Genomic DNA, 27,262 nt, shown 5'->3' on the forward strand with positions numbered 1-27,262 from the left:
AACAAATTAATGCAACTACCTAAACAATATTCCCTAGGATCAGTTAACAAGTTTGTGCATTCCCACAGAAGAAGCTATGGGAAACACTGGGTCACACTGGGTCATAGAAACAATGAAATTTCATATCATTTAAAGAATTACACTTCCTCTCCTGTCAAATGTTTGGAGAAAACTAGGGGAAAAGAAGTTACCTGAGATGTTGATTTTTAGAGCTGCAAACCCTGAGGCTGATCTGGGATGAAAATCCCTGAACACACAAATGCACCGTGTGTTAAAACCCAGAGGTAGCTCCTGTTTTCCTGCTAGTAGTCGCGCAGCAGTGAAGGAAATTAACAAGAATTGTTATGACTTTTTATAATGGTAATATACCTTGTGGAGCCAACACCTGGGGTTCCCTGGTGGTGGCTGCTGTGCATTTCATAACTTGAATGCTTGTCTACTGTAAGATGATTGCACTGCAGCATAAGAGAAGAGCCAACATGCCCATACAGACAGCCTACAGAGGAAAGAAAGCAGCGAGAGAGACAGGCTGGGCCTAACAAGCTGTGGTCACAGCACACCAGCTGTGCAGTCAACCGTTAACCCTACTTATTGATGCTTCAATAAGATTTAGCTCATGACCAGACTAGGAAATTTTGCTGGGAAAACTGGGAGGGGGAGAGAGAGAGGGAAGAGAGAAAGAGGAGGGGAGGAGGGAAAGGGAGGGAGGGAGGGAAGAAAGGAAGTTTTAAAGAACATTTGATCTTTTACTGTATTCTTCCATACTCAAAAAGGAAGAAGCTTGCTTACGCTACGTAAAAGCGTGATGGCACACCCAACTTATAGAGAGAATTACTGCATCACCCTCCATCAACAGTGCTGTCCACGTGACACTCAGTGTCATACTTGTATGACATCCCCTCACAACAGAAATCAAGAGTTTAGTCCATCCTCCATGTCCTTCTTGGGAAGACTTTCTTTCAGAGACTGATAATGGAGATGTCCTATGTAACAGATTGAGAACAAGCATTTATACATGTCAAAGCATGCTAGGATCCTTCATTCTTGCAGCAGCAGGATTAAATATAACTGAATTTTGACACAGGGGGGAGGAGGTAGCACTTTCTACCGCAACTGGGCGCAGACAGGCCCAATATCCTGGTAAATAACTTAGTCAATGAATTACACAAGATATTCTTCAAGTCAGACCCAATCCTAAGCTTAGAATGAACTTTCAGAATTGTACACAGCCTAGAAAACAACAGGATATTTGTGCAACAGACAACCATTTCATTCTAAACTGAAACAGAAACTGGTTTTAAATTGTTCAGGCTGTGATGGCTACTAATGACATCTCATAACTCAATGAAAAATTATAATCATGCACTTTTCCTTTGCATGGGTTGTCTATAACTTCAGCCTGGTCTGTGCTATTCTAATGCTAAAACATTCAATATTGATAAACTAAGAAGGTTGTTTTATCTAGGGTGAACACTGAAACAGTGCCATTTTGTTGGCTTGTCAGCAGTCCTGAGATACTGGAAGGAAAAAAGAAAAAAGTGAAAATGGAGGAATAGAAATATTCACTGTAAATGAATTTCAGAAGAGCTTCTGCAAAGCAGAGGAAATTGATTACTAATGCAGTCGAGTCATTTTCCAGCCTATCATTTCTACATATTTCATTTTCCTCTCAATTACTGAATTTTACACCATGTGCACAAACCCACATTTATGTATTCAGATCTACGTGGACACCAGAAAGCGCACAGAAAAGTCTAAAGATTTTACCATCACGTCATGTTTTCTCCTAGAGGATGTAGCTAACTTCACCAGTCTACTAATAGCAATTTTGTACCCTTCTATGCCTTCTTGTGTCACCTAAAACAAAAAATGGACTCCCCCCCCAAGTTTCATTTTATGTTACTAGAATGATACTTTTTAAGGCTGATACCACCACCTCTGTGACACCAGTAAAGGGTAGTTTAAAGGAACTACGATGAAATGGAAGATACATAACTGTTTTCCTACCACACAGAAGATTTATAGGAAAAAAAGAACACTAGTTCAAGCTGGAAAATTAACTTGCTTGGAAACTGAGAATACAATGTGCCCTCAGAACAGTCCGTGTGACCTGAAAACTGCTGAAGAGACCTGGCTTCCAGTCTTTTGTAAAAAGGTTCAGAAAATGAAAATACAGAAAAGTATTTTATCCAGGTAGTTCACAAGATGATTAATAATGGATTGAAACATTTGACTGTATTGCCCACGGGCACCAATTGCAAGGGTTTTAAACCACGACTGTTATCAGAACTTGGCAGAGAGACTAAGGAGGCAGTGGGCTGCAACTGAAAATGGCAGGATGGCTGGTGCATCCGCATTGCAAGAAACAGTATATCAGTGGCAGATCAAAATTACTGAAAAAGAAATCCAGCCCAGAATGCGCTCCAGTAAGAACAGCAAGTCCTCCAACTGATTTTGTGCAGTTTTCATGTGGACAGCTTTATTCACTGAAGTGGAAAATCAAGGTGTTCTGACATTATCTGTGTTTTGGGAAAGACGGTCATTTGTATTGATACCATAAATCCAAATGTTCTAATTCCTCCAAGAGTCTCTGTGGTGGCGTAAACACGATCTTTTCAGATCCGCATGCTGTGTCTGATATTCTTCAATGTAACACCCCTACACAGACATTATGTTTAAGTCAAATGTGCCCTTCCTGAAAATATCTCTACCTCCCAGAGACAAAAGCCTGTTGAAACAATAACTTTGAGGATGTACTTTCAGTACGCTGCAACATTACTTTCAAATACTGTGGCAGGAATATTTTTTCAAAGGGGTAATGCAAATACATCCTTCATATGCACATTAGCAACCCTGCCTTGTGGAGAAAGTTCCCAGGTAAAGACAAATCACTGTGCCCCCCCACTATTTAGTTCAAGATCAGATTCATAATCTGATAAAGAAAGTACCTCTGACCACATGACCACAGGATCTCTAAATAATATGCTTATTATTTATTAGTAGATAATATTATGTAAGATATAATTATATATGTATCATATTGCATTATATATCTATATTATAATAATATTTTTAGAGTATGCTAAAATGCTCATTTTTTTCTCTTCTGATTTCACCAGGTGCTCTCACTACTATACAGGTGCCTCTCTGGAGCAACTGGAAAAGTAGATTATTGTTTTTCTATTTAGCTTTTCTGCTTCAGGAGTATTCCCATGTGCTGCACACTTTCAACACAGCCCAGACTGCAATTACAGCACTTTCCTCTACAAGTAGCAAGATAATATTTAAAAGATCACAGAATCATAGAATCATTTAGGTTGGAAAAGACTTTTCAGATCATTAAGTCCAACCATTAACCTAACACCACCAAGGCCACCACTAAACCATGTCCCTAAGCACCATGTCTACACATCTTTTAAATACCTCCAGGGATGGTGACTCCACCACTGCCCTGGGCAGCCTGTTCCAGTACTTGACAACCCTTTCAGTGAATATAAAAGATATAACACTTTTTAATACAATCATGTTTGGAAATAAGACCTCAGATTTCAGGTTGGCCCTGCATTCTGTCAATTTAAAAGTAATTTGAATCCAGACGTTTTGAACCCAGAGGACAAAGACAAAGGCCCAAGTTTCTTTGACATAAAAGAATCATCTACAAAATTCACCTTGGCTCGATCCAACACCAAGGTTTTGGAAAGCAGTGGATAGTTGATGGCTAGCCAAACTACATAGGACTTTGAAAGCCCTTTGTTGTGCTTTTTTTTGTTGTTGTTGTTGGTTTTTCAATTACAGAGAAAACAAAAGAAAAACGTGCCTGAACATGGATACCGGACAGTCCTGCACCGAGTGTTTTTTTTCTTACTTTTCCAGTACAAAGAGACTTAAAGAAAATGAGGCAAACTTTATTTCTTGAAGAAATAAAATACATCTTTCAGAGGTACTGACCTCTGAGTCTTACTGATCCCTTGAAACAATCAAAAATCCTTCCAACAGCTCTAGTAAAGAAGCATATTCAAGGCAAAAGTCCATTAGCCCTCTGGCCATGAAATACCGTTGGCCCATATGCTAAGGATAATAACCGTAAGCTGAACCATGACCTTTACTGCTCATTTTTGTATTGACTAATAGCTTTGTCAGCCAATAGACTTTTCAAACCTGTCTTTCTCCAGACATCTTCATTTTGGCATTTAAATTTCACTGGGAAGGGAGTAGACAGAATAGTTAAAGCATCCTGGAAAAAAACGTGCCTTTCTTTCCAGCGTGGAATGAGTTTTAGAAGAATCACTTACTTCCTCCATGATTAAACAGAAGGTGATCATCATCTACATCTTCATTCTGATATGAAGCACTGCTAAATGAAAAGAGGATGACTGAAGGTAATGCAAACTGGGAAAAATCTTGACACCACGTGTATCAACTTTTGTGGAAGACAGAGAACTGATGGAGATGGAATGAAGACCATTACCCAAATTTTGTTACCATTTTCCCTCTAGAAGTACTTCATCAGCTCAGTGTTTTTTGAAGAATGTGTGAAAAAAGCATTGGGCTCAAAAGCAAGACCTTCCATCCCTAACTCTAGCCAGCTGGCAATGCAACCGCAGGGTCTGAACCCCCAGGATCACTTTGAGTTTCTGACTGGACCACTGCATGAATCAGCCGGTCACAGTTTTTGGGGTCAGCATTACAGAGGGCTCCATGGACATTCACGGTACATGTTTATACACATGCATGAAGTACATCTTCCCCACATATTAATTCCTTCCAATCACAATCAGGTCTTTCTAAAAGCCTAGAAAACAGTGAAATTTTCCAGGTAGTAAAATCTGTGTTTCTTTTAAAACTCTAGACCACTGGGGAGGGAAGGTGGCAACTTGTTGCTGTCACATAAAATTTTTACCTCAGTTTCATGCTCAACTCTTTATCCTCCCACACTATAAAGATCTCAAATATTTTTTTTCTAAAGTAGCATTTGACTTCTCATTATTTCGTATCCTGTCTTCAAGGCACTAAAACTACTTATAAGGAACTCCAAACTGGAGAGATTTCAGACATTTTGAAGGCTACTCTTTCCTAATTAATATAGAAGAACTGTTTTCTTGCGAGGTAGCACAAGAAGTATTTTAAACCTCTATGGATTGTTTACATTGGGTAAAGAAAACAATGGGCAGGCTAAAAAGTAATTGGTTGCTAACTTCTGTGCTTTTCTTAGGATGTTTTTGTAAGCAATGGATTAAAATCAATGTTTATTGCTATGCAAGCCCAGCTGTGTCCTTATCAGGCAAACCACAGTTCAACATTTCTGTGTAAAAGAGGACCTGTCCTCCCTCTCTTTGCTCTGTTTCCACCCCCAGCACATGTAGGTGGGGGAGTGGGAGCTTGGGAATGTGAACTTGATCCAGCATTGATCAGCCAGGCAGCAAACTGTTATTGTTCTTTAGATACCAAACATAACTCCTTTCTGGTAGGGATGATCTCAGTCATTCTGCACATAACACAGCTTTTGTGTTCAGCAATGCAATTAATAGGAAAAGGGAACCAGAACAACTGCTTCAGATCTATTAAACTTAAAAGAGATTCTAATGAACAAACGGGTGGAATCTAGTCCACAACTATTTCAGAAATTGAACATTTGTTTCAAATGCACTTCAGCTTCTTGAACAAGCTGTTACTCGTGCAGATTTACTGTACTACTACTACTGTACATCTGAGCTGGACACATACAATACTGAAAGGTAGCCTGAAGAAAAACAGAAAGACGTTGGAAAATCTGGCTTTTGCCTTGAGAGGCAAGCCAATGTTTTAGCAGGTCATTAAACTAAATTCAGTGAAGTATCCTCCTCCGCCTTAATGCAGACTCACAGTCCCAGCTGAGAATCTCAAAAGCATTTTTTTTTTCTAAGTTATTCAATTAATGGCTAAAGTAGAATCATAGAATGGTTAGAGTTGGAAGGGACCTTAAAGGTCATCTAGTTCCCACCCCTCTGCCATGGGCAGGGACACCTCCCACTAGACCAGGTTGCCTAAAGCCCCACCAGACCTGGCCTTGAACACCTCCAGGGATGGGGTATCTACAACTTCCGTGGGCAGCTTGTTCCAGTGTCTCACCACCCTCACAGTAAAGAATTTTTTCCTAATATCTAATCTAAATCTACCCTCTTTCAGTTTAAAACTGTTACCCCTCGTCATATCACTACACTCTCTGATAAACAGTCCCTCCCCATCTCTCCTGTAGACCCCCTTTAGGTACTGGAAGGCTGCTATAAGGTCTCCTCGGAGCCTTCTCTTCTCTAGGCTGAACAACCCCAACTCTCTCAGCCTGTCCTCACAGGAGAGGTGCTCCAGCCCTCTGATCATCTTCATGGTCCTTCTCTGGACTTGGTCCAACAGGTCCTTTCTTATGAACCGGGGGCTTCAGAGCTGTATGCAGTACTCCAGGTGGAGTCTCAGCAGAGCAGAGTAGAGGGGCAGAATCACCTCCCTCGACCTGCTGGCCATGCTTCTTTTGATGCAGCCCAGGATGTGGTTGGCCTTCTGGGCTGTAAACGCACATTGCTGGCTCATGTTGAGCTTTTCATCAACCACTACCTCTGCGTCCCTCTCCACAAGGCTGCTCTCAATCCATTCTCCTGTATTTGTGCAGAACCTTGCACTTGGCCATGTTAAACTTCATGAGGTTTGCATGGGACCACCTCTCAAGCCTGTCAAGGTCTCTCCAGATGGTAACCCTTCCCTCCAGCATGTCGACCGCAACACACAGCTTGTTATCGTCAGCCAAATCTTTGTCTCTCCAATTTAGAGACCAGGATGTTGTGCAGAACAGTGTCAAACGCTTTGCACAAGACCAGGTTGATGACGTCAGTTGCTCTTCCTTTATCCACCAATGCTCTATCATCATAGAAGGCTACCAAATTTGTCAGGCATAATTTGCCCTTAGTGAATCCATGTTGGCTGTCACCAATCACCTCATTTTCCATGTGCCTTAGCATAGTTTCCAGGAGGATCTGCTTCATGATCTTGCCAGGCACAGAGGTGAGACTGACCTCTGTGACTGGCCTGTAGTTCCTTGGGTCTTCCTTTTTTCCCCTTTTTAAAAATGGGGGTTATGTTTCCCCTTTTCCAGTCAATGGGAACTTCACTGGACTGCCACGACTTCTCAAACACGACCGATAGTGGCTTAGCAACTTCATTTGCCATTTCCCTCAGGACCTGTGGATGAATCCCATCAGGTCCCGTGGACTGCGCACCTTCAGGTTCCTTAGGTGTTCTCAAACCTGATCTTCTCCTACAGTGGGTGGTTCCTCATTCTCCCAGTCCTTGCCTTTGCCTTCTGCAACTTGGGTGGTGTGGTTAGAGCCCTTGCTGGTGAAGACCGAGGCAAAAAGTCATTGAATATCTCGGCCTTCTCCATATCCCAGGTGAACAGGACTGCCGTTTTCTTCCAGAAAGGGCCCACGTTTTCCCTAGTCGTCCTTTTATCACTGACATACCTATAGAACCTTTTCTTGTTGCCCTTGACATCCCTGGCCAGATTTAATTCTATCAGGGCTTTAGCTTTCCTAACCTGATCCCTGGCTGCTTGGACAACTTCTCTGTATTCCTCTCAGGCTACCTGTCCTTGCTTCCAGCCTCTGTAGGCTTCCTTTTTGAGTTTTAGTTCCTCCAGGAGCTCCTTGTTCATCCATGCAGGCCTCGTGGTGTTTTTGCCCAGTGTCCTCTTTGTTGGGCCCCTCTTCCCTCCACGGCTTTATCCCACAGTACTCTACCAAGCAGATCCCTGAAGAGGCCAGTCTGCTCTCCTGAAGTCGAGGGTAGGGAACTTACTGTACACCCTCTTCGCTGCCCTAAGGATCTTGAACTCCACCATCTCATCGTTACTGTAGTAATAATTCTTAATAATGCTATTCACATCTTGATTGTGTTTTTCTCCTAAAATCAGCAATCACATGCAATGCAGATGAAACTTAGCCCAAACCCTCCAAAACTATAACAATACTCTAAGCCACGCCTGAACTTGAAGAGCTCTGAAATAAATTTGCGTCCCTACTGACATTTAATGATGTATCATTTTATAAAAGTGATATTCTTGACTTTTTGAACTATTCAACAAAAAAACCCCAACCACCCAAACCTCAAAAAAACACTGTTCAGTCTCATTTAGCAGTATCTTAAGTATAATTTATAGGAATGGCTAAATTACAAGGCCATTTTACGACATTAACCTTCTTTAGATCAACACAGTATCTATTTAAATAATATCAGACCTAACATGTTATTTGATAATTTGCACCAAACAAAAAATCAAATTCTCCATATAGTTTGGTCTATCTAGAAAGACTTTCAGATGGATAGTCTTTATCTAAAAAAAACATCTTTCAAAGAGTTAACAACATAGACAGAAAGTCCGTCTGTGCAATCTGTCTTGATTTGTTTCTCTTCATCATTCATCTGACATCTATGCACACTACAGTACTATACACTTTTCTTGATTACATTTTCATATTTTCCAAAATCCCATCTTCTCTTCTAAGAAAATGAATGCAATCTTGACAGTACAACTGATAATTTCACAAAAATCACAGCACTAATGATTCGTATCCAAAAATTTTTTTCTTATTGTGCTTGTTATCATTAGTGAATCCATTAATCAATTGATACTGTTGACGTACGATGATTTAAAGTTCTAAAGACTTTGGAAATATCTTTTCATCTTCCAATCTACAAGCTTGATAATAGAAAAACAATACCATTTTTGTTGAGGGGAAGTGCCTATTCTTCAAAGTATGCTTTCCACATACAAGAATAAGTAGCAGTTACGCTTTCTTCAGATTATTTCTCAATTATCAACTCAATTAGAATTCAACTACCAATCAGTTTTATTCTCTGCATTGATGTTAAAATACACACAAAAGTCTCCACATTCAGATGAAAAAAAAGTTAAAGTAGCAAACTTCAGTATTAAAGCAGCTGCATGTTATTCTTGTGACTAATACTTAACATCAACTTTGAAATTAATCTAACAGAGTCAGCATTAAACTTGATTAAATTAGTAATAAAATTATAACTCTTCATAGGCCCTTCACAATTTTCTCCCCAAATCACAAGCTTGAATGAGATTTTCCTACTTAACAGGTCATTCTCACTGCTAGTACCTACAAATTTACTGTATCTCAACAAACAATAAAGATTTCATGTGCTTATTGTCTCAATGTTGCTATCCACCAATATGCAGCTATTATGTACATTCAGACAGAAAAACTGCAAGATAAGGCATGACTAGCAATGACAGGAAATACTGACTGTTAGCAAACCCAAGCCCTCTGATCCAATAAGAGTGATTTTTCTGTTCAAAAATATTCTAGTACCCTCTGTAAAACTTGGGTGAACAACTGCTAAAGATAATTCAGAAATTTAGTAAGAGCATTCTTTTAAAAAAAATACTTGAATGTTGTTGGTTTGTTAGTAATTGACCATAACTGCTACCCTGCAATGCATTCTCTGGTAGAGCTATCCCTTCATCTGTATTTTTGTCTTAGTTAAAGGACACAGGAATCTATAAAGCTTGTAACTGGGGCAAAAGCTGGAAACGTTCTTAACAACAAACCACTCTGTCAGAAATCATATTAAGTACTTGAGCTGCTGCTGTAACATCCTCCTAAATGTAAGAAACCACAGACGTACGTTACTTGCATTGACTTAGAACACTTTACAAATTATATTTCAGTTCAAATTTTTCTATGACTTTCCTTTCAAATCCCTTTCTTCCTCAAGTAGGACAATCCAAGAGCCAGTCATATACAAACAAAACCAGAAATACTATGAATAAATTAATATTCACCACTGGAAGATTTCTTTTGACTGTGTATTTCCAGAAATGTAGATGATTTACAAATAACATCAGTAGATGTAGCTTAAACTACTGTTTTACCACAAAAAGCAATATGAATTGTTTTTAAATAGCAAAATTCTTAGCATTGTAACAGGAGGCTGTACTCCAATGTTCATTCAGAATTAGAAAGCGTGGAGTAGTATTCTTGCAATACACGCTACTATAAGCTGTACATACTCCAGAATACCTATTGGCAGGACCTACTTTAATAAGGAAGTACTGTTTAAAGTAGAACAGTGAATAAGAATTAAGCTTAAACAGAAAATAAAGTAGCAAAAGGGAGTAGGAGAAAGACACAGCAGTGATATCGCCTCTTGCAATTTTTTTCATAATTTTGAGGGGATGTTTGGTGTGTTTATTCTAGTGCCTGCAGCTATGTGATCTTGTGATTACACTGAAGGATTTGTTGGAAACTAAAAATCATGAAGGAGCAGACCAACTACTCTTTTTTTTCTTTTCTTTTTTCTTTCCCCCTTTTCCTTTTTACCTCAAGAATGAATCTGGAGAAGATCATTTTCATCACACAAGGAACCAAGTGAAATAGGTACCCAAGGAGCATTCAGGATATAGCAAGTTTACCAGTAAATGCAGTTTCAGAAGCAAAAGAAAAGATAGTGAAACTGGAATGAGTTTAAAAAATACATGTAGGAGTTTATGAGATGCAGAGACTACCTAATGTTTATTGGTCTACCTCTCAGTCAAACAGTGTACAACAGAGTTCAAAATGGGGAAAGATTTTAAGCATATTTTAAAAAGGTTTAGAATAAGAAATTCAGAGTAATTGGGCAATATAAGACAAAGACAAGTCTGTGCAGAACTAAGAAAATCTTCCTCAAGATTATTTTGGTCTTTTAGTCTTAAACTCTTAAGTAAACACTACATAGAAATATATGAAAGACAATAGAAACTGCACTTAAGAGAACAAATCAACAGCAGCAGGGATGAAGTGGACTTAAGTGATTCGACAGGTGTTTTCCAGCTCCAAATGCAGTTTTGTTCTCCTGATTCTACTCCTTGCCAGCTTAACTCATTGACTAAAGTTAGTGGTGTTAAGTCAGTACTTGCACATGATGAAAAGTTGCTATAATCCCCTGGTGAGTCACCTCTGAGACTGAAGTACATGCTGAAGGTTGCTTGATTTGATAAAAGGTATTTTCAACAACACAATATGTTTCACCTTACTTAACACTACCACCATGTGTTCCCAGAAAAAAACCCTCATGAAAGCTTGTATTTCAGAAATGCTTCCTTTGCATCTCTTATGTTCCTCATTGTGTTGTGTGTAAGAAAACCTTCCCGTGCAGCAAGCCTGAAGACAGCCACTGCGCTGTGGCACGCTTCTGTGTTAAAAAGAATCGGCTGGGCACTACCACACACCCTTTTTTGTAATATTAACCTTTATTGATTTAGAAGATACAAAATTTGGAAATGTAACCAGGCATGCAGAATTATTTTTTTCATGGCAACAGGCCAACTTCTGTTCTTATTTATCAGTATGACTCCCTTAAGTTAAGTTATTCTTGATTACTGCTGGTATATACATGAGCCTGGAAACTGGCCCAATATTTAGAAAAGACCAAGTGACTTTTCCAAGAGTGAAATGGTAACCGAAATCAACAAATATTAAAGTTTCTATGGCTATAAGTTGCAAATATAAAGGGGTGTATATATATACTTTCCTCAACAGAGTTGGAGACACGATTTGGGATGGCAAAATGTAACCAAGCACAGCTAAAGGAGCACAGGATCTTCAGTTAGACAGATGCCACGACATATGACTGCAAAGAACACAAAATGCTAATTCCTCTACTGGAAGGAAGATGGTAAGTAACGTTCCTTCAGCAGTTTGGGAGTGGAAAGTATTTACCCTCATCCATCTTCTGCACAAGTACCTTTCCAGTGCCCTTAAGCTAGCTACTGTTGTGAAGAAAGTGAACTGAAGGGTGGGCTAACAACTCTGTTTTTAAGTCACCATGTTGTTACCAAAGAGTACCAGTTGTATACAGGTTATAGAATTAGATACAACCATGAAAGACAATTCTTTAAAACACTGTCCTGGTTTGAGGTAAAACAGAACCAATTTTCTGATTTGTAATTTTACGTTTTAGCCGGGCCTCTTCTACCTGACTGAAGTCTGAAATTAACAGCACATTGTTCAGAAACTGTTCACTCAGAGTGATAAGACCTGATTATACCAAGGAATGGTATGCACAGGGGCTCTTGCTTAGACTTATTGCTATAACAACCAAGGCCAGCTAACTTCGCTGTTTTGCCCCGTTGGAGGGTCGGAAGCGGAGAAGTGTAGAGACGTCCCACCTGCAGGGAGGAGCAGACGGGACAGGTGACCCAAAACTGACCAACAGGGCATTCCATCCCATCTGCATCATGCTCAGTATAAAAGCTGAGGGATCAAAGGGGCAAGGCTGCTTTGGCTTGCTCTTTCTTCAATGGCTGACGTCTGAGGAGGACCCTGTCTGTTTGTCTGCCTTTGGTTCCGATCTGAGCATTCCTGACTCTAGTTTGGCAATTCAGCTCCTGTCCGTCGCTGACTCCAGTCTGGACTTTCTCTGTCTGGGAGCTGGATACGTTTTTTGTATATATTGTATACTTTTTAAAAAAATTATTATTCTATTATTATTTACTATTTCCTTATTTATTATTATTTTCATTAAAGCAGTTTAGTTCTTTTTCTAAACTCGTAGATCTCCTTAGCTCTTCCTCTCCTCTCTGAGGAGAGTGGGGGAGGGGGGCATCTGTCGTTCTGATTGGCCAATCTGGCCAAAACCACGACAAACGCTTTGTAAGCTAATGCTGTAAATGCACCACAAGTGGTGAATTTTCTTTATAGTTAACGGATGACAAGGATTTCCTGAACAAAACCCACCAAAACATAGAAATAAAAGATGCCACAGAAACAACCACAGCCACTATAAAATATAAAAATGCTTAAATGGGAGAGATATAAAGGAACCATGTTCTGACTTGATTTTCAGAATGGACAGCCTGATGCATATTTCCCAATCCCATTACAAAGGACAGTCTCTCCAGTAAGGAAGTTTCCTCTCCAAACGCAGTGAAGCCTTAGTATTTGTAAATTTAAAATGTTTAATTATCAATCAAGTTATTTCTCATAGGTATCTACTAAACCACTAAGAAATGCATTTTATCCCTCTAAGAGTGGGTGCTGCAGGATTGAGTGACTTCAACTATTATGCTACCAGGACTCTATGGTGCAGTCAGTAAAACAAGGGTGATAAGCAGCTGCCTCTCAGTGGCTGTTTTACTCAAGAAAGGTAGTCAACTGCAGTGGATACTCTGTACCTCACACTGCTCACGCTGTCTGACTGGCTGGCGCGGTTGTATGACTTGGTGCAAAGGAGCTGACAAAAACTTTCCCTGAGGCACACCCTAGTCCGCTCACCTGTAAACCCGTATGAGAGAGAACAAATCAGTTTTATGGTGTTCCTGGGCTGCTGTTTATGATGCAGGTAGTGCACCTGCATGGAAGAAAGTCAGTACGGCTTTCAAGTAATTAATATACTGACAACTGTGAACAATGCTCCTTACATTTAGTACAGTCCACCACTATCCTGTAAAGCATATCCATATGACTACAATACCAAGCAAAAGGATAAGTTTTGTAAGATTTGCCCTTTGGCACGTTTGTTGAGACAATGGTAGAAGCAAAAACCTGCAAGTGATAAAAGCTAAACCCATATAAAGATGTGGAAAGCAGACATCGTCAAAACTGTTTATTTAAAACCATACCTATTATAAGTTCAGGTAATTATTTAAATAACATATAATGTAATGAGAAATACAAGACTCCACAAAGAACTGGGAACTGGTGTTTTGTATTTACCTTTGGTATTCCTGAAGTGTCAAGCCAATTCTGGAAGATACTTTCTACGGTTAACCCAGATCTTAAAAAAAAAAAAAAAAGAATTAGAAGACACATACAAAAATACCAAATTTTCCACACGACAATCAATCCTTCAGAAGCTGAGCAAAATTCTGAATTCCAAGAATTGGTTGTACTGTATTGGTACTACATTCTTGGGCTTTTTTAATGAATAATACCATCAGATATGAGCAAATTAAAAACGGATCAGGTTTTGTGTGCTTAAAGCTCAATGATAAATTCAGCGCTTATGAGGATTGACAGAGAAAGTGTAAGATGGTAAACTGCATTTATGAAACATGTAAAGTATGAACAGGTGCTCTACTTTTTGTTGAGTAGATTTTTGTTTCTTTTACAGAAAAAAAAAATACAGGCAAGTAAATTTAGCCAGAGACATTCAAAACCAGTATTTTATTACAGAAGCAGCCTAAACATAAAGCTAAAATACCAAAGACAATGAAATTAAATACAAAATTCCTCAAACTTTTAGGTTTTAAAAAGCACTGATGGATACTAATCCCTGAAGTTACCAAGTATCTAATATATTTCAGTTTCATCTTTTCTGCACTTTCTTTATATCCTGATAATATTCACAGTGAAGTCACAGAATAGTCTGGATCCCTAACGAAAGGAAACAGTTTGTCATGATCAAGCTGAAATAACTAATTACAAGTTCAGAAATTATATTTCCCCTTTTACTTTTGTAAGCAACTTCTGTTGCGTTTACTTCAGCTCTGGTTGAAGACTTCCCAACTTGCAAGGAAGCCAATATAAAAAAAATAAAAATAAATCACACTGCCCATGCAGTGTGCCAGTACTCAAAAAGGAACCTGAGTAAGCCCTCAATGAATGTGAATGTTCTGAGAAGCAGGATGGACGTGCATGGTCCTGCCATGGCAATGCCTTGGCAGGACTCATTCTAATACTTGCAGCTACCTTCATGAGTGTAGTGTAGACTCATAACCAACAAAGCATTCACGAAAAGAACAGCCATTTCTAAGTTCTGAAGCGGGAAGGCAAGCAACTCAATACAACTTTTATTTGAATTACATGAAAAAGAAGCCTTTCCCCCTCCCTCCACAATCCCTGACAAAGATGTGTTCAAAATTCTGACCCTAAAGGATGTTTATTTATGGACTGTATCAGTGACTAAGAAGGATTTGTAATGAATACGTCACTCATTTTTACTGAATGATTTTTAAGCACCTTTAAACACTAACTTTCACTATGCCAATGGGTGAGAAATCAACCACTGTTATGCCTGACATGCAAATGGAAAAGCTAAGGCTTAGAGAACTTATGGAGTCTCAAAAGCAGTCAAGCAATATGTTAGTGTGACCCTGGAACACATTCATAGAGTAAAAATTTTACTGATCATAGTTATTACTCTTTTTTAACTTGGCTAGTTTTATTCAGAATGATCAACGATTTAAATTATTTGATATTAATACATGTAACAACAACACTTTTCCAGACATGGCTTATATCACGAGTTACATATTCTTATCCTCGTTGAATCCAAGATGAAAAATTTACCTTCCGCCTCCAAGCAGAGCTTGGACTATGTGTTGGCATTCCTTTGAGGTAGAACTAGCAGCTACAACCTCCACTCTACACCATTGTGTCGGGAGATCTGCCATCCCTGCTCACACTGAGCAGTATTCTACAGGAGGTCCATTAAAATGAGCCTGTTTACCTAACAGAATAAAACTCTGCCAATGTGAATTAGGGGTGGGAAAATCTGATAAAGATGATCAGAGAGTTATCTCTCGGATCAGAGAGTCAGCTGGCTTCTCATTCAGTAACTGTTCAACAGTATATGCAAAAAATAAGCAATCTGGTCTTAGTAAACTTGTCCAACATACACAGGAATTTCGTAACAAAGGCAAAAATGAGATACCAAGTGCCTTAAACGTAAGTCTTGCCTCACAAATGCTGCCCTAGGTCATTCAGCTACTAAGGTATGTTTGCATACAGGGGCTTCATCATTATACTGAAAATCGAAAGAAGCTACAGATTAAAGAAAAAGAACATTCAGATTACAATGACAATAAAGCCATTTATACATGCTTTAATTTTCTAGTAATAGATTTCTTCAGGTTTTGATCAGTCTTATGGTGGAGGCCATGGAGGCTTAATGTAGAAACAGCACCAGTCTACTTGCTGCTGGTAATCTGTTTTGATAGTTCCAGCAATTTAGGTCCAAACTTTCCTTCAACAGCGTCTTTACAAGTAAGAGATGACATATCGGCCTGGCTGAGGTGACTTAAAACGTCCCAGAAGGGAGAATAATTCCCATAGAGACAATAAATCTTCCCAATCACTATATCTGAAATGTCAAATATCTCTTGTAACATTAGGAGATCACAGACTGTCACAGACAAAAAAAAAAATTCCCACTGATCATGTGGTTCAAATAATTGCAGCAGTCATGCTGAAGTCTTTTACATGGCCAGGATTCTGAATTTTCAGGAAATTATCATTCTGCATGTCTGATCACTTTGGAAATCAATTTTCTACATATAACTGAACACATACGCCATGCTTGTAATGGGGTGGTGGTCTACGTTCAAATGAATTACTAAATATCCAGATTTGGTCAGCTTTTAGTGGTACCTTGTTATTTGTGCAAATTTATTAAATTTAGAGCATTTGATTGCCAGATCGTTCAGGCTATAATTACCTTTACCTTACTACAGTGCTGTAAAAATTGGTGTCTAGTCTAAGTTAGTTAGCTGAGTCCCTTCCACAGGGAATGGAGAAAAAGAGAAGTATCTCCAAACAGTCAGTCAATTCACCTTCCTCAGGATAAGATGATGGTTTTTCTTGACTTCTTATTTCTGTCTGCTTACCACAGAGAGGGCATACAGGACTAGTTTAAAACTGGACACTCAGATTTTATATAGCCAAAGGTAGATCAGGTGGATCATACCATTTATTCTGTCTCAAGCAGAATAATCAGAATAACAATTTTTTGTTATTGCATGAATCAAAACCAATACAGCTTAGTGTTCCAATGCTGAAGCAGAGCTAGCAGCTTGGGAAAAATACCCTTACTGTGCATTTAATTTGTCTTGCCTAGGGATAAGAAACACAGCCTCACAACGCCAGTTTGTCCTTCCTCCCCTTCCCCACCCTCCTCCTCCCCCGCCGTAAATATGCTTCATTTAAAGTGTGAGATTTCCTCATGAAAAAAAAAATCATTTATGCAAAATAATAACACTACATTTGCTATGTAGTTCCTTTGTTTGATATACTCTCTATTTCTTTCAAAGCCAACAACGTCTCATTTCAAAACACTGGCTTTGAAATAAGCTTATGGCACTGAGGGGAATTGCACTGTTGTGATACCACACTAATCCGGGCAGAAATACCACTGGTAAGTTGCTCAGCCTCTCCTCAAACTTTGACATGTTTCTCAAGGGCACAGACAACAACACTGCTATTTCTCTGCCTGCAGCACCCTCATTGTCAGCTATACACCTGTCATATGACCATATGCAGTCTTGCAGTCTTCTTTGTATTTTCACACACCTTTTTTTTTTTTTCTCCAACTTAGATCATTCTTGTTGGAAGCCATCAAAAAAAAGCAACTTGTTTTAGCATTTACAGGCGTTCATTATTTTTTTTCACACATATATTAGTAATATGCAGACTACTGCAAAGCTCTGCTCTGAATGTGTTGCGAGTTGATTCTGAAGAACTGTAAAGTCCTTGAAAAGGTTTCCACTAACTTGCTGGGCTTCGGATCAAGCCCAAAAACTACATCACAAACAGATTGCTGTTTCAAAATAAATGTCCTAGAGAAAGGACACAGGGCCTGATATTTATAGAGGTTGCAGTTCAGTAAAGCATCCATATTCAGAATGGGCTCTTAACCACCTGCTTATGTTGCAGTTAAACATCTGTAAGGACTTAAATCTGGTGTGTGTGTGATTTCCTGAATGCGCTTCTGGTTAAGGTACTGTATTGGACTGTGGTATCCGAGTTCAATTGATTAGCACTGTAAGAGAGCTCTTAGGAGGCTGGGCAGGTCCTTCAATTGCTTTGTACTACAGTTCCCTACTGCAAAATGAGAATGCTAGCATATCCATTATCTCATCCCTTGTCTATTTGTTTAGGCGATAAGTTGATCACCCTAGGAATGATCTCCTAATATGTATACATACTGTTCGTCGCCAGATTCAATGCTTCAGAGCAAGCTCTGTAAAATACTATCATTAATAATAACTGGGAAGTTAGCATTATAAAAGATGTCTATATATCAAGCTTTCATTGCATAAGGCCTGAAGGCACTCCTACAAGGAGGAGAAACCACTTTTAGAATAAGATGTTGCAGTAAATAAACAGTGCACATGAAAATGTGTGACTTTTTTTTTTTTCTAAAAGAAGATAAAAAGTCTGCCATATCCAACTGAAAACACTTCAACAAGCATAACTGCTTCATCTGGATATACATTCATACACACCAACCAATTTCAAAGCAAGCCATTCCAGCTAAATATGGGGGCATAGAGCAAATCAAAGACTAGTAACTGATTAGTGATTCTGTAAACTTGCCATAGGTTCCTGCAGATAAGATTTCCTTTGTTTTTTGTCCAGCACATATATTTTGGCTCACCAAAAAAATGGAGGAATCAAAAACACTGGGAAAAAATCTTTCCCAACAATTTGCTTTGGGAGTTGGGTGCCTACCAGCTGTTTGTCTCAATCAAAATCACCACATTCATGACAATATGAGTAACAAAGGAAGCAAGTATGAAACAGAGACCTATATTTGTATAGCTGAGTAGTTAGAAATTACAGCATTATTTTAACATTTATTTAGTACTCAATTGACAATTTATGAAGACATCCAAGGAATGTGGTTAGTAAGCCTGAGTTATTAACAGTACAAATAGGAGAGCTATAACACAAGCCTTCCTTTGTCTATCGTGTATTATTAAAGCCATAGCTTTATTAGTATACTTATTTATTTTATTGAATGAAATTAAATAAAAAATACCACTAGGAGACCCCAAAGAACAGAACTGACCTGCTGAAAAAAACCTGCAATTGTAAAGAGCACAAGCAGCTGAGGCACCACGGGCTGGTGAAACTCACCCTCTGTTACAGGGCCTTAAAACCACTGAATCTTTGCATGGCTCACGTGTTGGGCAGATGTGGATGGGATCAATTTACAGCAAAGACGATGGGTGTATGCCTTGGGAAGAACAGAGACACTGGGAGTTTTATCAAATCCAGTGCACGGTGATATACAGGCACATAAGAGGGGTTTTTGTTGTTGTTTGGTTTTCGTTTGGCTTTTTTTTTTAATGTAGTGAAATTTCAAATTATATATGAGGAAATAAGCTGCCTCAGTTACAGGTGGGATGTATTGTAGATTTTCTACAGAAAGGCCAAGATAATGCGAGGCTATAGCCAGTGCATGTTATATTTTAAAAGGCTTTGAAAACAGAGAAGGATAATGATAAATATTTGTTTGTCCTTCTTGCCATTAGCCCTTCACACACAGAAATAACCCACCTTAAGGGCAAGTTAGGAAATTCTAAAGGATGGATGGCCTGTCTGATGTCAGTATTCAGCTGCAGCCCAGAAATGGGAGGATCCTGCCTTGGAGAATGGATTCCTACAGCTAAAATGCCATGAAAATTGAGTCAGAGGAGGAAGTGAAGTAGCCCTGTAAACCAGGAATAATCCTCCTCCTCTGAGTACAGAAGGCAGCGAAAATGAATGACTGCTACTTAAGAAGTTGCATCTGTATCTTGGAACTGCTCATTGCTGGGAATTAACTAAAAAATCTGCTGTAACTAACAACTAAAGGAATTAAGTACTGGAAGAGTGAGAATCTTTTTAGATACAGTCTGCTGTATCCAACAGCAGAAAACCAATGTTGCATTACACCAAGGTAATAATTACAGAAAATTTCCACACTGTTGTACGATTTCTTTCTGCCAGTGTTAATTCTGTTCTCATTACAGAAGTCTCCCATAAGCCAAATTCTACTCCTAGCTACACTAGTTTGTCTCTGTTGTCGCAGCTGAGGGCAGGATTTGGCTTGATTCCCTACTACTAATTTCTATTTTCTTCTTCTTTTCTTAAGTCCAGTCTCCATTATAAACTTCAATATATTAGAGTGCTTAATATTTTTCAATTGAGAAGCATTTAGTGTAAACATTGTAATTTTACTTGGTAGAACTGCATGAGTCTGGGAGGTTTTGTGTGCTACAAAGAATTTTGTTGCTCTAATCTTGAAATGTATTTAATTTCTGCGACTGAAACTTTGTGCAAAAAAGCAGTCATCAGCAGATGATCTCTAAAAATATTTCATTTTTATCTTTCCTCCCTCTGCTTTTACCTCAGACTAGTATGTGTGTACTAGTAACAGAATACATTCAAGAATGAAAAAACGTCTTCACAGCAGGTAAGAAATAAAGGAATTCTGTATATTCAGATGTTCTCTTATTCTTGGCATTGCTGTTGATACTGCACCCAAGGTAATTTTGGCAGTAGATAAATTCAGATACGCTATATGTGTAATTGTAAAATGAATTACCACAGAGCTGAAACTCTGTTCATACATTCTGAAGTGTGATGCAATGCAAATGGAGATGTACTTCTTTTGCATTAGTCTCAATGAAAGTTTAAATATTTTGCTTGTTTCTACGTGGAAAATCAGATGCTTATTCAAATAAAATTTTGCACTGGGTTTGGACTTCAGAGAAACACAAGTAAAAAAAGGAAGGAAAAAAGATTTTATTAACAAATCAATGTAAAATCATGTAATTAAATAATCCACTTTTCTATATATTCCCTTTCATATTCCTGATTGTCTTTGGGCTGAAAACCCATATCCAATGATATAAACAAAATATCATCCCACGGTACATCATTGGAAAATGTAACACTGCCCAAACTAAACTCATGATGCCACAAAACACATTATCTCAATGATAACTAGCTTCTCTGTCCCTCACCCCCTAAGAATAGAAGTGTTTCACTAAAAAACTCAATACATTTGATTTTTATTAATATCTTCTCTCCTTTTTTTTCCAAACTGCGCACCCAGATTTATGAAGACTTTTGGAATCCTGCTCCCCAAAATGGCATTTTTGAAGTGAATGCATTATTTTTAAAAACTACAATAGGTAAAACTCCACTACAAAAGTGTCTGTATTTGTAGCACAGTCTGTAGTAGCACAGAACAAATGAATGGATAAGCAGGGATGGATTCAAAGCTCTGCTAAAGACTTGCTGTATCATCTTCAGCCAGTCACAGTCATATGTAGGAGGATTTTGATGGACACGTCAGGCAATTAACGCTGGATTTCCATTAGGGTTTTCCATCCTTCCCTGTTTAACACACTGTGTGACAGGGAAGGGATAGTACCAGACAACCGCTTGACAAAATCCATCTTCTCTGGTTTCCCAGATCCACGGCTTCCTTGCTCCAGGGTGCCACGTGCCAAACGCAGCTGGCAGGAGGATCATGGATTAATTGGAGCAGGCAGCTGTGCCTGGCACTTCAGATCCCATAGTGAACACAGGACCTCACTGCTGCCCTAACATGCAAGTTAAAGGCACTGCTTGGGGGGAGCATGGGATAGCAATAACACAGCAAGTTTCATATTTTATGCATATATATGTGTGAGAATTTTCAGAGAAAGATACACACGCACAGTTGAAAAACACAAGCAGAAAAATACTAAATGAAATCCTACTACTTCTGGCTAGCACAGCTGACATTTAAATCTGATATGTACTTTCTTCTTTGACTTTTCTAGCCTGGTTTTCACTTACTGTTTTTGTTGAGGGGTGTCTTCCAACAGCATGCAAAGAAAATCCTGGAAAACGAACAAAGCACCACAGTTAGTATGTTTATGAAGACATAACTCTGTGCCTGCATTGCTAGTGGGCAATAGGTTTTTAAAGAATGCAGATAATGGCGTGATAAGAAAGAAGTTTATACAGCCACTATGGTGATATACTGCTCAGTTATTTATACAACATACGTTATGTTGTATATCATACATGGAAACATACATCAGTTTTCCAACCCACTTGAGCAAAAAGTGTCAATATTTTAAAAAATGGGCTTGAAAAGCCTGCTGACTATTTTGACACAATCCCACATTCCCACTTTTATTTAATCTATAATACACACACAAACTATATTTAAAACTGCTAAAGGCTGCAGATTCACATACTCAAAGGCTAAAAAACACCAGAATTAAGGGTGTTTACGCTCTCTCCACGGTTATAACTTATGTTATCATGCTGTCTTTAATTATATAACCACATAAGGGTTTTTTTTTCCTCAATGCAGATACCTGATTGGAAGATCACACCTACTCCTCATTCCATGACAGAATATACAATGTTGCTGCCAACCACACCAACTAAGATGTAAATTCGTCAAAGAAAAGGTAGCCAGAATTTCTTTCATGGATGTACACAGAAGGTGCAATGTCAATGAACAATATTACTATCATCCTCACTTTTAACAGTATGATAAGCCCTCTTTAGAAAGTTACACCTGACATTCCTCAAAGATTCTCTGGCACCCCACACTGTGCATGACCTAATTTTAATGGCAATCACTTTGACACAATGCACTCCTCTAAACAATCTCATAAGAAGAGGATTTATTAATATGAATTATTCATTTATATGCTATTTCATAAAGCAATACATCCACTTTATTCATACTAATCTTTGTGGAGACAAGTTTCATAGCCTAATGATGTTTCTCACTGCAACATATGAGTGCAGGCTGATTTCTGATTGCAAGTACTTGCTCTCTAGGGTCTTGAAGAATGTTTTCTAAAAGACAAAAAACTTTTTTTAGGGACTCTGCCACAACATTCAGCAGATGCTGTTTCTCTGTCTGATTATGACATTGCTAGGGAATGAAAGGAAGGGTGATTGTACAATTGAAACTACTGGTAACACGGTTAAGCCTTCCTCCTTTAGATTACAAGTGAGATTCAGGCTATGTTGGCAGTGGCTGCAAAATTTGCTTACGACAAAAGGTAAATTACGCAGCATTGGGCTCAGTGTTGCTGTGGCAAGAATGCCATCATTAACTCTGCCAGGAGTTGTTCTGTCCTAACTACAGTGTATTGCTGACATGACAATAAATTGTGAAATCCCCTTATTTAATACTACTACTTGCAGTTCTGTACCATTATTCTGTATGTAAACAGAGAACTACTGTCTCCTTCCACATGTGGAAGCTTTGCTAGAGGTACAAAGTAAGCTTACATGGAAATAAAGAATATGAAAATATTATCATTAGAGTTGTTTCGAAAGTATATGAAAAGAAATACTGAAGTGGTCATCCTTGACAGTATTTTCACCATCTCTGTATGCATTAATGCAGGTAGATTCCCTGATTGGATTGCATCAACTTCTTATAATCAATCCTAGAGTATACTTGAAGATACATAAAATCACAGAATTATAAAATTGGTTTGGTTGGAAGAGACCTTTAAGATCATCAAGTCCAACTGTTAACCTAGCACTGCCAAGTTACCACTAAACCATGTCCCTGAGCAGTACATCTACACGTCTTCTAAATACCTCCAGGGATGGTGATTCCACCACTTCCCTGGGCAGCCTATTCCAAGGCTTGATAACTCTTTTGGTGAAGAAATATTTCCTAACATCTAATCTAAACCTCCCCTGGTGCAACTTGAGGCTGTTTCCTCTCGTCCTATAGGTTGTTACTTGGGAGAAGAGACCAACACCCACCTCTCCACAACCTCCTTTCAGGTAGTTGTAGAGAGCAGTAAGGTCTCCCCTCAGCCTCCTTTTCTCCAGGCTAAACAGCCCCAGCTCCCTGAGCCACTCTTGATAAGACATGTGCTCTAGACTCCTCACCGGCTTTGTTGCCCTTCTCTGGGCACGCTACAGAACCTCAGGGTCTTTCTTGTAGTGAGGCGCCCAAAGCTGAAAACAGTACTCAAGGTGGGGCCTTACCAGTGCCCAGTACAAAGGTACAATCACTTCCCTAGTCCTGCTGGCCACACTATTTCTGATCCAGGCCAGGATGCTGTTGGCCTTTTTGGCCACCTGCGCACATCAGGTCCTTTTCCTCAAGGCAGCTTTCCAGTCACTCTTCCCCAAGCCTGTAGGCTTGCATGGGGTTATTGTGACCAAAGTGCAGAATCCGGCACTCCCCCTTATTGAAACTCATAACCATTGGCCTCAGCCCATCAATCCAACCTGTTCAGACCCCCCTGTAGAGCCACCCTACCCTCAAACAGATCAATGCTGTCACCCAACTTGGTGTTAGCAAACTTACTGAGGGTGCACTTGATCCCCTTGTCCAGATCGCTGATAAAGCTATTAAACAGAACAGATCCCCATACTGATCCCTGCAGAACACCACTTGTACCGGCTGCCAACTGGACTTGACTCCATTCACCACAACTCTTTAGGCCCGGACATTCAGCCATTTATTTACTCAGTGAAGCATACACCCATCCAAGCCATAAGCAGCCAGTTTCTCCAGGAGAATGCTGTCAGAAATGGCATCAAAACCTTTCCTAAGTCTAGGTAGGCAACATCCACAGCTTTTCCCTCATCCACTAAGCGGGTCATCTTGTCATAGGAGGAGATCAGGTTAGTCAAGTGGGACCTGCCTTTCATAAACCCATGCTGACTGGGCCCGATCACCTGGTTGTCCTGTATGTACCACCTGATGACACTCAAGATGATCTCCTCCATAACCTTCCCTGGCATGGAGGTCAGCCTGACAGGCCTGTAGTTCCCTGGATCCTCCTTCCGGCCCCTGTGGTAGATGGGGGTCACATTTGCTAACCTCCAGTCAACTAAGATCTCCCCAGTTAGCCAGGACTGCTGACAAATGATGGAAAACGGCTTAGTGAGCACTTCCGCCAGCTCCCTCAGTACCCTTGGGTGAATCCCATCTGGCTCCATAGACTTGTGTGCATGTAAGTGGTGTAGTATCTTGCTTGCCATTTCCTTTTGGATCATGGGGGATTCATTCTGCTACCATCCCTGTCGTCCAGCTCAGGGGGCTGGGTACCCAGAGAACAACTGGTCTTACTGTTAAAGACTGAGGCAAAGAAGGCATTAAGTATCTCAGCCTTTTCTTCATCCTTGGTCATTATGTTTCCCTCACATCCAATAAAGGATGGAGATTCTCCTTAGTCCTTGTTTTGTTGTTAATTTATTTATAGAAACATTTTTTATTGTCTTTTATGGCAGTACCCAGATTAAGTTCTAGTTGAGCTTTGGCCCTTCTAATTTTATCACTGCATAGCCTCACAAAATCTTTGTAGTTTTCCTGACTGGCCTGCCCCTTCTTCCATAGGCCATAAACTTTCCTTTTCTTCCTGAGTTCCAGCCACAGGTCTTGGTTTAGCCAGGCCAGTCTTCTTCCCCACCAGCTTGTCTTACAGCACATGGGGACAGCCAGCTCCTGCGCCTTAAAGATTTCCTTCTTGAAGAATGTCCAGCATTCCTGGACTTCTTTGCCCTTCAGGATTACCTTCCAAGTGACACTGTAAACCAGGGTCCTGAATAGATCAAAGTCTGCCCTCTGGAAGTCCAAGGTGGCAGTTTTACTAACTCGCCTCCTTACTTCTCCAAAAATTGAAAACTCTGATCATTTCATGATCACTATGCCCAAGACGGTCTCCAACCTTCATATCACCCACAAGTCCTTCTCTGTTTGCAAACAACAGGTCTAGCAGGGGGCCTTCCCTAGTTGGCACACTCACCAGCGGTGCCAGGACATTATCTTACACACACTCCAGGAACCTCCTAGACAGTTTCCTCTCTGCTGTATTGCAGAGCAGACATCTGATAAGTTAAAGTCCCCCAGGAGAACAAGTGATTGTGATTGTGAGATTGTGATTGTGAGACTTCTCCCAGCTGCTTACAGAATGTTTTGTCTGCCTCTTGATCCTGGTTGGTCAGTCCATAACAGACTCCCAGCGTGATATCTGCCTTATTGGCCTTTCCCCTGATTCTTACCCATAATCACTGAACGCTATCATCAAAACACTCCCTTAACATACACATGGAGGGCCACTTCACCTCCTCTCCTTCCTGGCCTGTCCCTTCTGAAGAGTTTATAGCCATCCAATGCAGTACTACAGTTGTGCACATCATCCCACCAGGTTTCTGTAATGGCAACTATATCATAGTTTTCCTGATGCACAATGGCTTACAGCTCTTCCTGCTTTTTGCCCACGCTGCATGAATTGGTGTAGATGCACTTCAGTGCTGCTATTGATCACGTCAACTTTTTGTGGGGAGAAGCCCTAATTTCTACCTGACCATTTCCAGGTGCTTCCATGATTTCTAGCCCATCAGTATCCCTTGTGTCTTTGCTACCGTGTGGCACCCCGTCCCCTACCTCCACTGGGATGGCAAACCAAAGCAGTACCTCTGGTATTAGAAGTGGTTTTATCTTATGTATACTGGACTATAAAATTAAACACCTCCTTTGTGATTAAAGCTGTCTTCTTTTTTCCAAATATCTATTAAGAATAAGGCAGTAAGCATCATTCTACACATTTTCTTAAAATCAGGATTAAACTGTTCTATCTTATTCTATTATTCTATCTTATTATTCATTCTAGCTTATTTTAACTGGTTCTATTCTGATGCTCCAAAACAGAGTAGAAAAACAAATTACCACTTACCTCATATTTGCATGTCTTTTAACATTTGCCTATTATCAAGTCTGCATGACACATCCCATTATCAGTCTGACTTTTCAGTTGCTTATAATTTTGCCAAACTTTAACCATCTGGAGTGAAATTTTATCCTCAGGCTATTTTTTCCTTCCTCCCCAGATGAAATGGTTTGGAAGTGTCCAAGAGAAAAGTCAGAGGATAAGGTGGCAGTTTTTAAGCTTTGATGCCATTTCTTTAAGACGTTCTAGTGACCTCACACTTTGAAGCAAAGGCTTGTGGATGACTAGGGTAATCATAAATAAATGCTGAGTCAGATCATAAAACAAATTAGAGTTTGATTTTTGTCTTTGCTGTAAGTAATTCAATGAAACCAGAAAGAAAATAAGAGTTAGATCACATGCCACCACAGTGCTGGCTTATTAACAAACTGGCTTATATTAATATGATTAAATAATCTCACTTCCCTACACACTCCTGTTGCTCTTCCCTGGCTGGAAACCCAGAGGCTAGAAAACAACTTTTCCCTATATAAAGAAACTGTTATTCCTCAGTTTGTGGTATTTTATTGACATTTGGCCAAACTGAAAAAGCCTTTGAAAAATGAGTTCACACACGTTCGCTAAGGATTTGCTAGACCCTCATAATTAAATTCCCTGAAGACTCTTGTCTGCTCTCACCATAGTCCAGACTGAAGCCAACAATTTTAATCACAACTGTAACTCTGGGCTGCTGTCGAGCAGATCGAATCTGGATACAGACTGTGAAGGGACACCAAGGAGAATTTTTCTTTGCGCTGT

At 39.5% G+C, this 27,262-nt stretch overlaps 1 protein-coding gene across 4 annotated transcripts in view; it reads right to left on the reverse strand.

The window, feature by feature from the left end:
* AOPEP (aminopeptidase O (putative)) overlaps nt 1–27,262 on the reverse strand; it is a 211,571-nt gene that overhangs the window by 81,722 nt on the left and 102,587 nt on the right. For 3 of the 4 annotated variants that reach the window (XR_010069065.1, XM_063320188.1, XM_063320189.1), the window contains exons 10-11: nt 21,591–21,634; nt 13,752–13,812 (exon numbers count right to left, since the gene is read on the reverse strand). Coding sequence is in view for 3 of the 4 variants with exons in the window: in XM_063320188.1 (XP_063176258.1) it covers nt 13,752–13,812; nt 21,591–21,634 (105 nt within the window). In the remaining variant the exon portion in view is untranslated. Of the gene's footprint in view, nt 1–13,216; nt 13,311–13,751; nt 13,813–21,590; nt 21,635–27,262 lie in introns of those variants that run through there. The other variant, XM_063320190.1, reaches the window with a different exon arrangement.

This window comes from Chroicocephalus ridibundus, chromosome Z (genome assembly GCF_963924245.1).
Source record: "Chroicocephalus ridibundus chromosome Z, bChrRid1.1, whole genome shotgun sequence".
Classification (NCBI taxonomy): domain Eukaryota; kingdom Metazoa; phylum Chordata; class Aves; order Charadriiformes; family Laridae; genus Chroicocephalus; species Chroicocephalus ridibundus.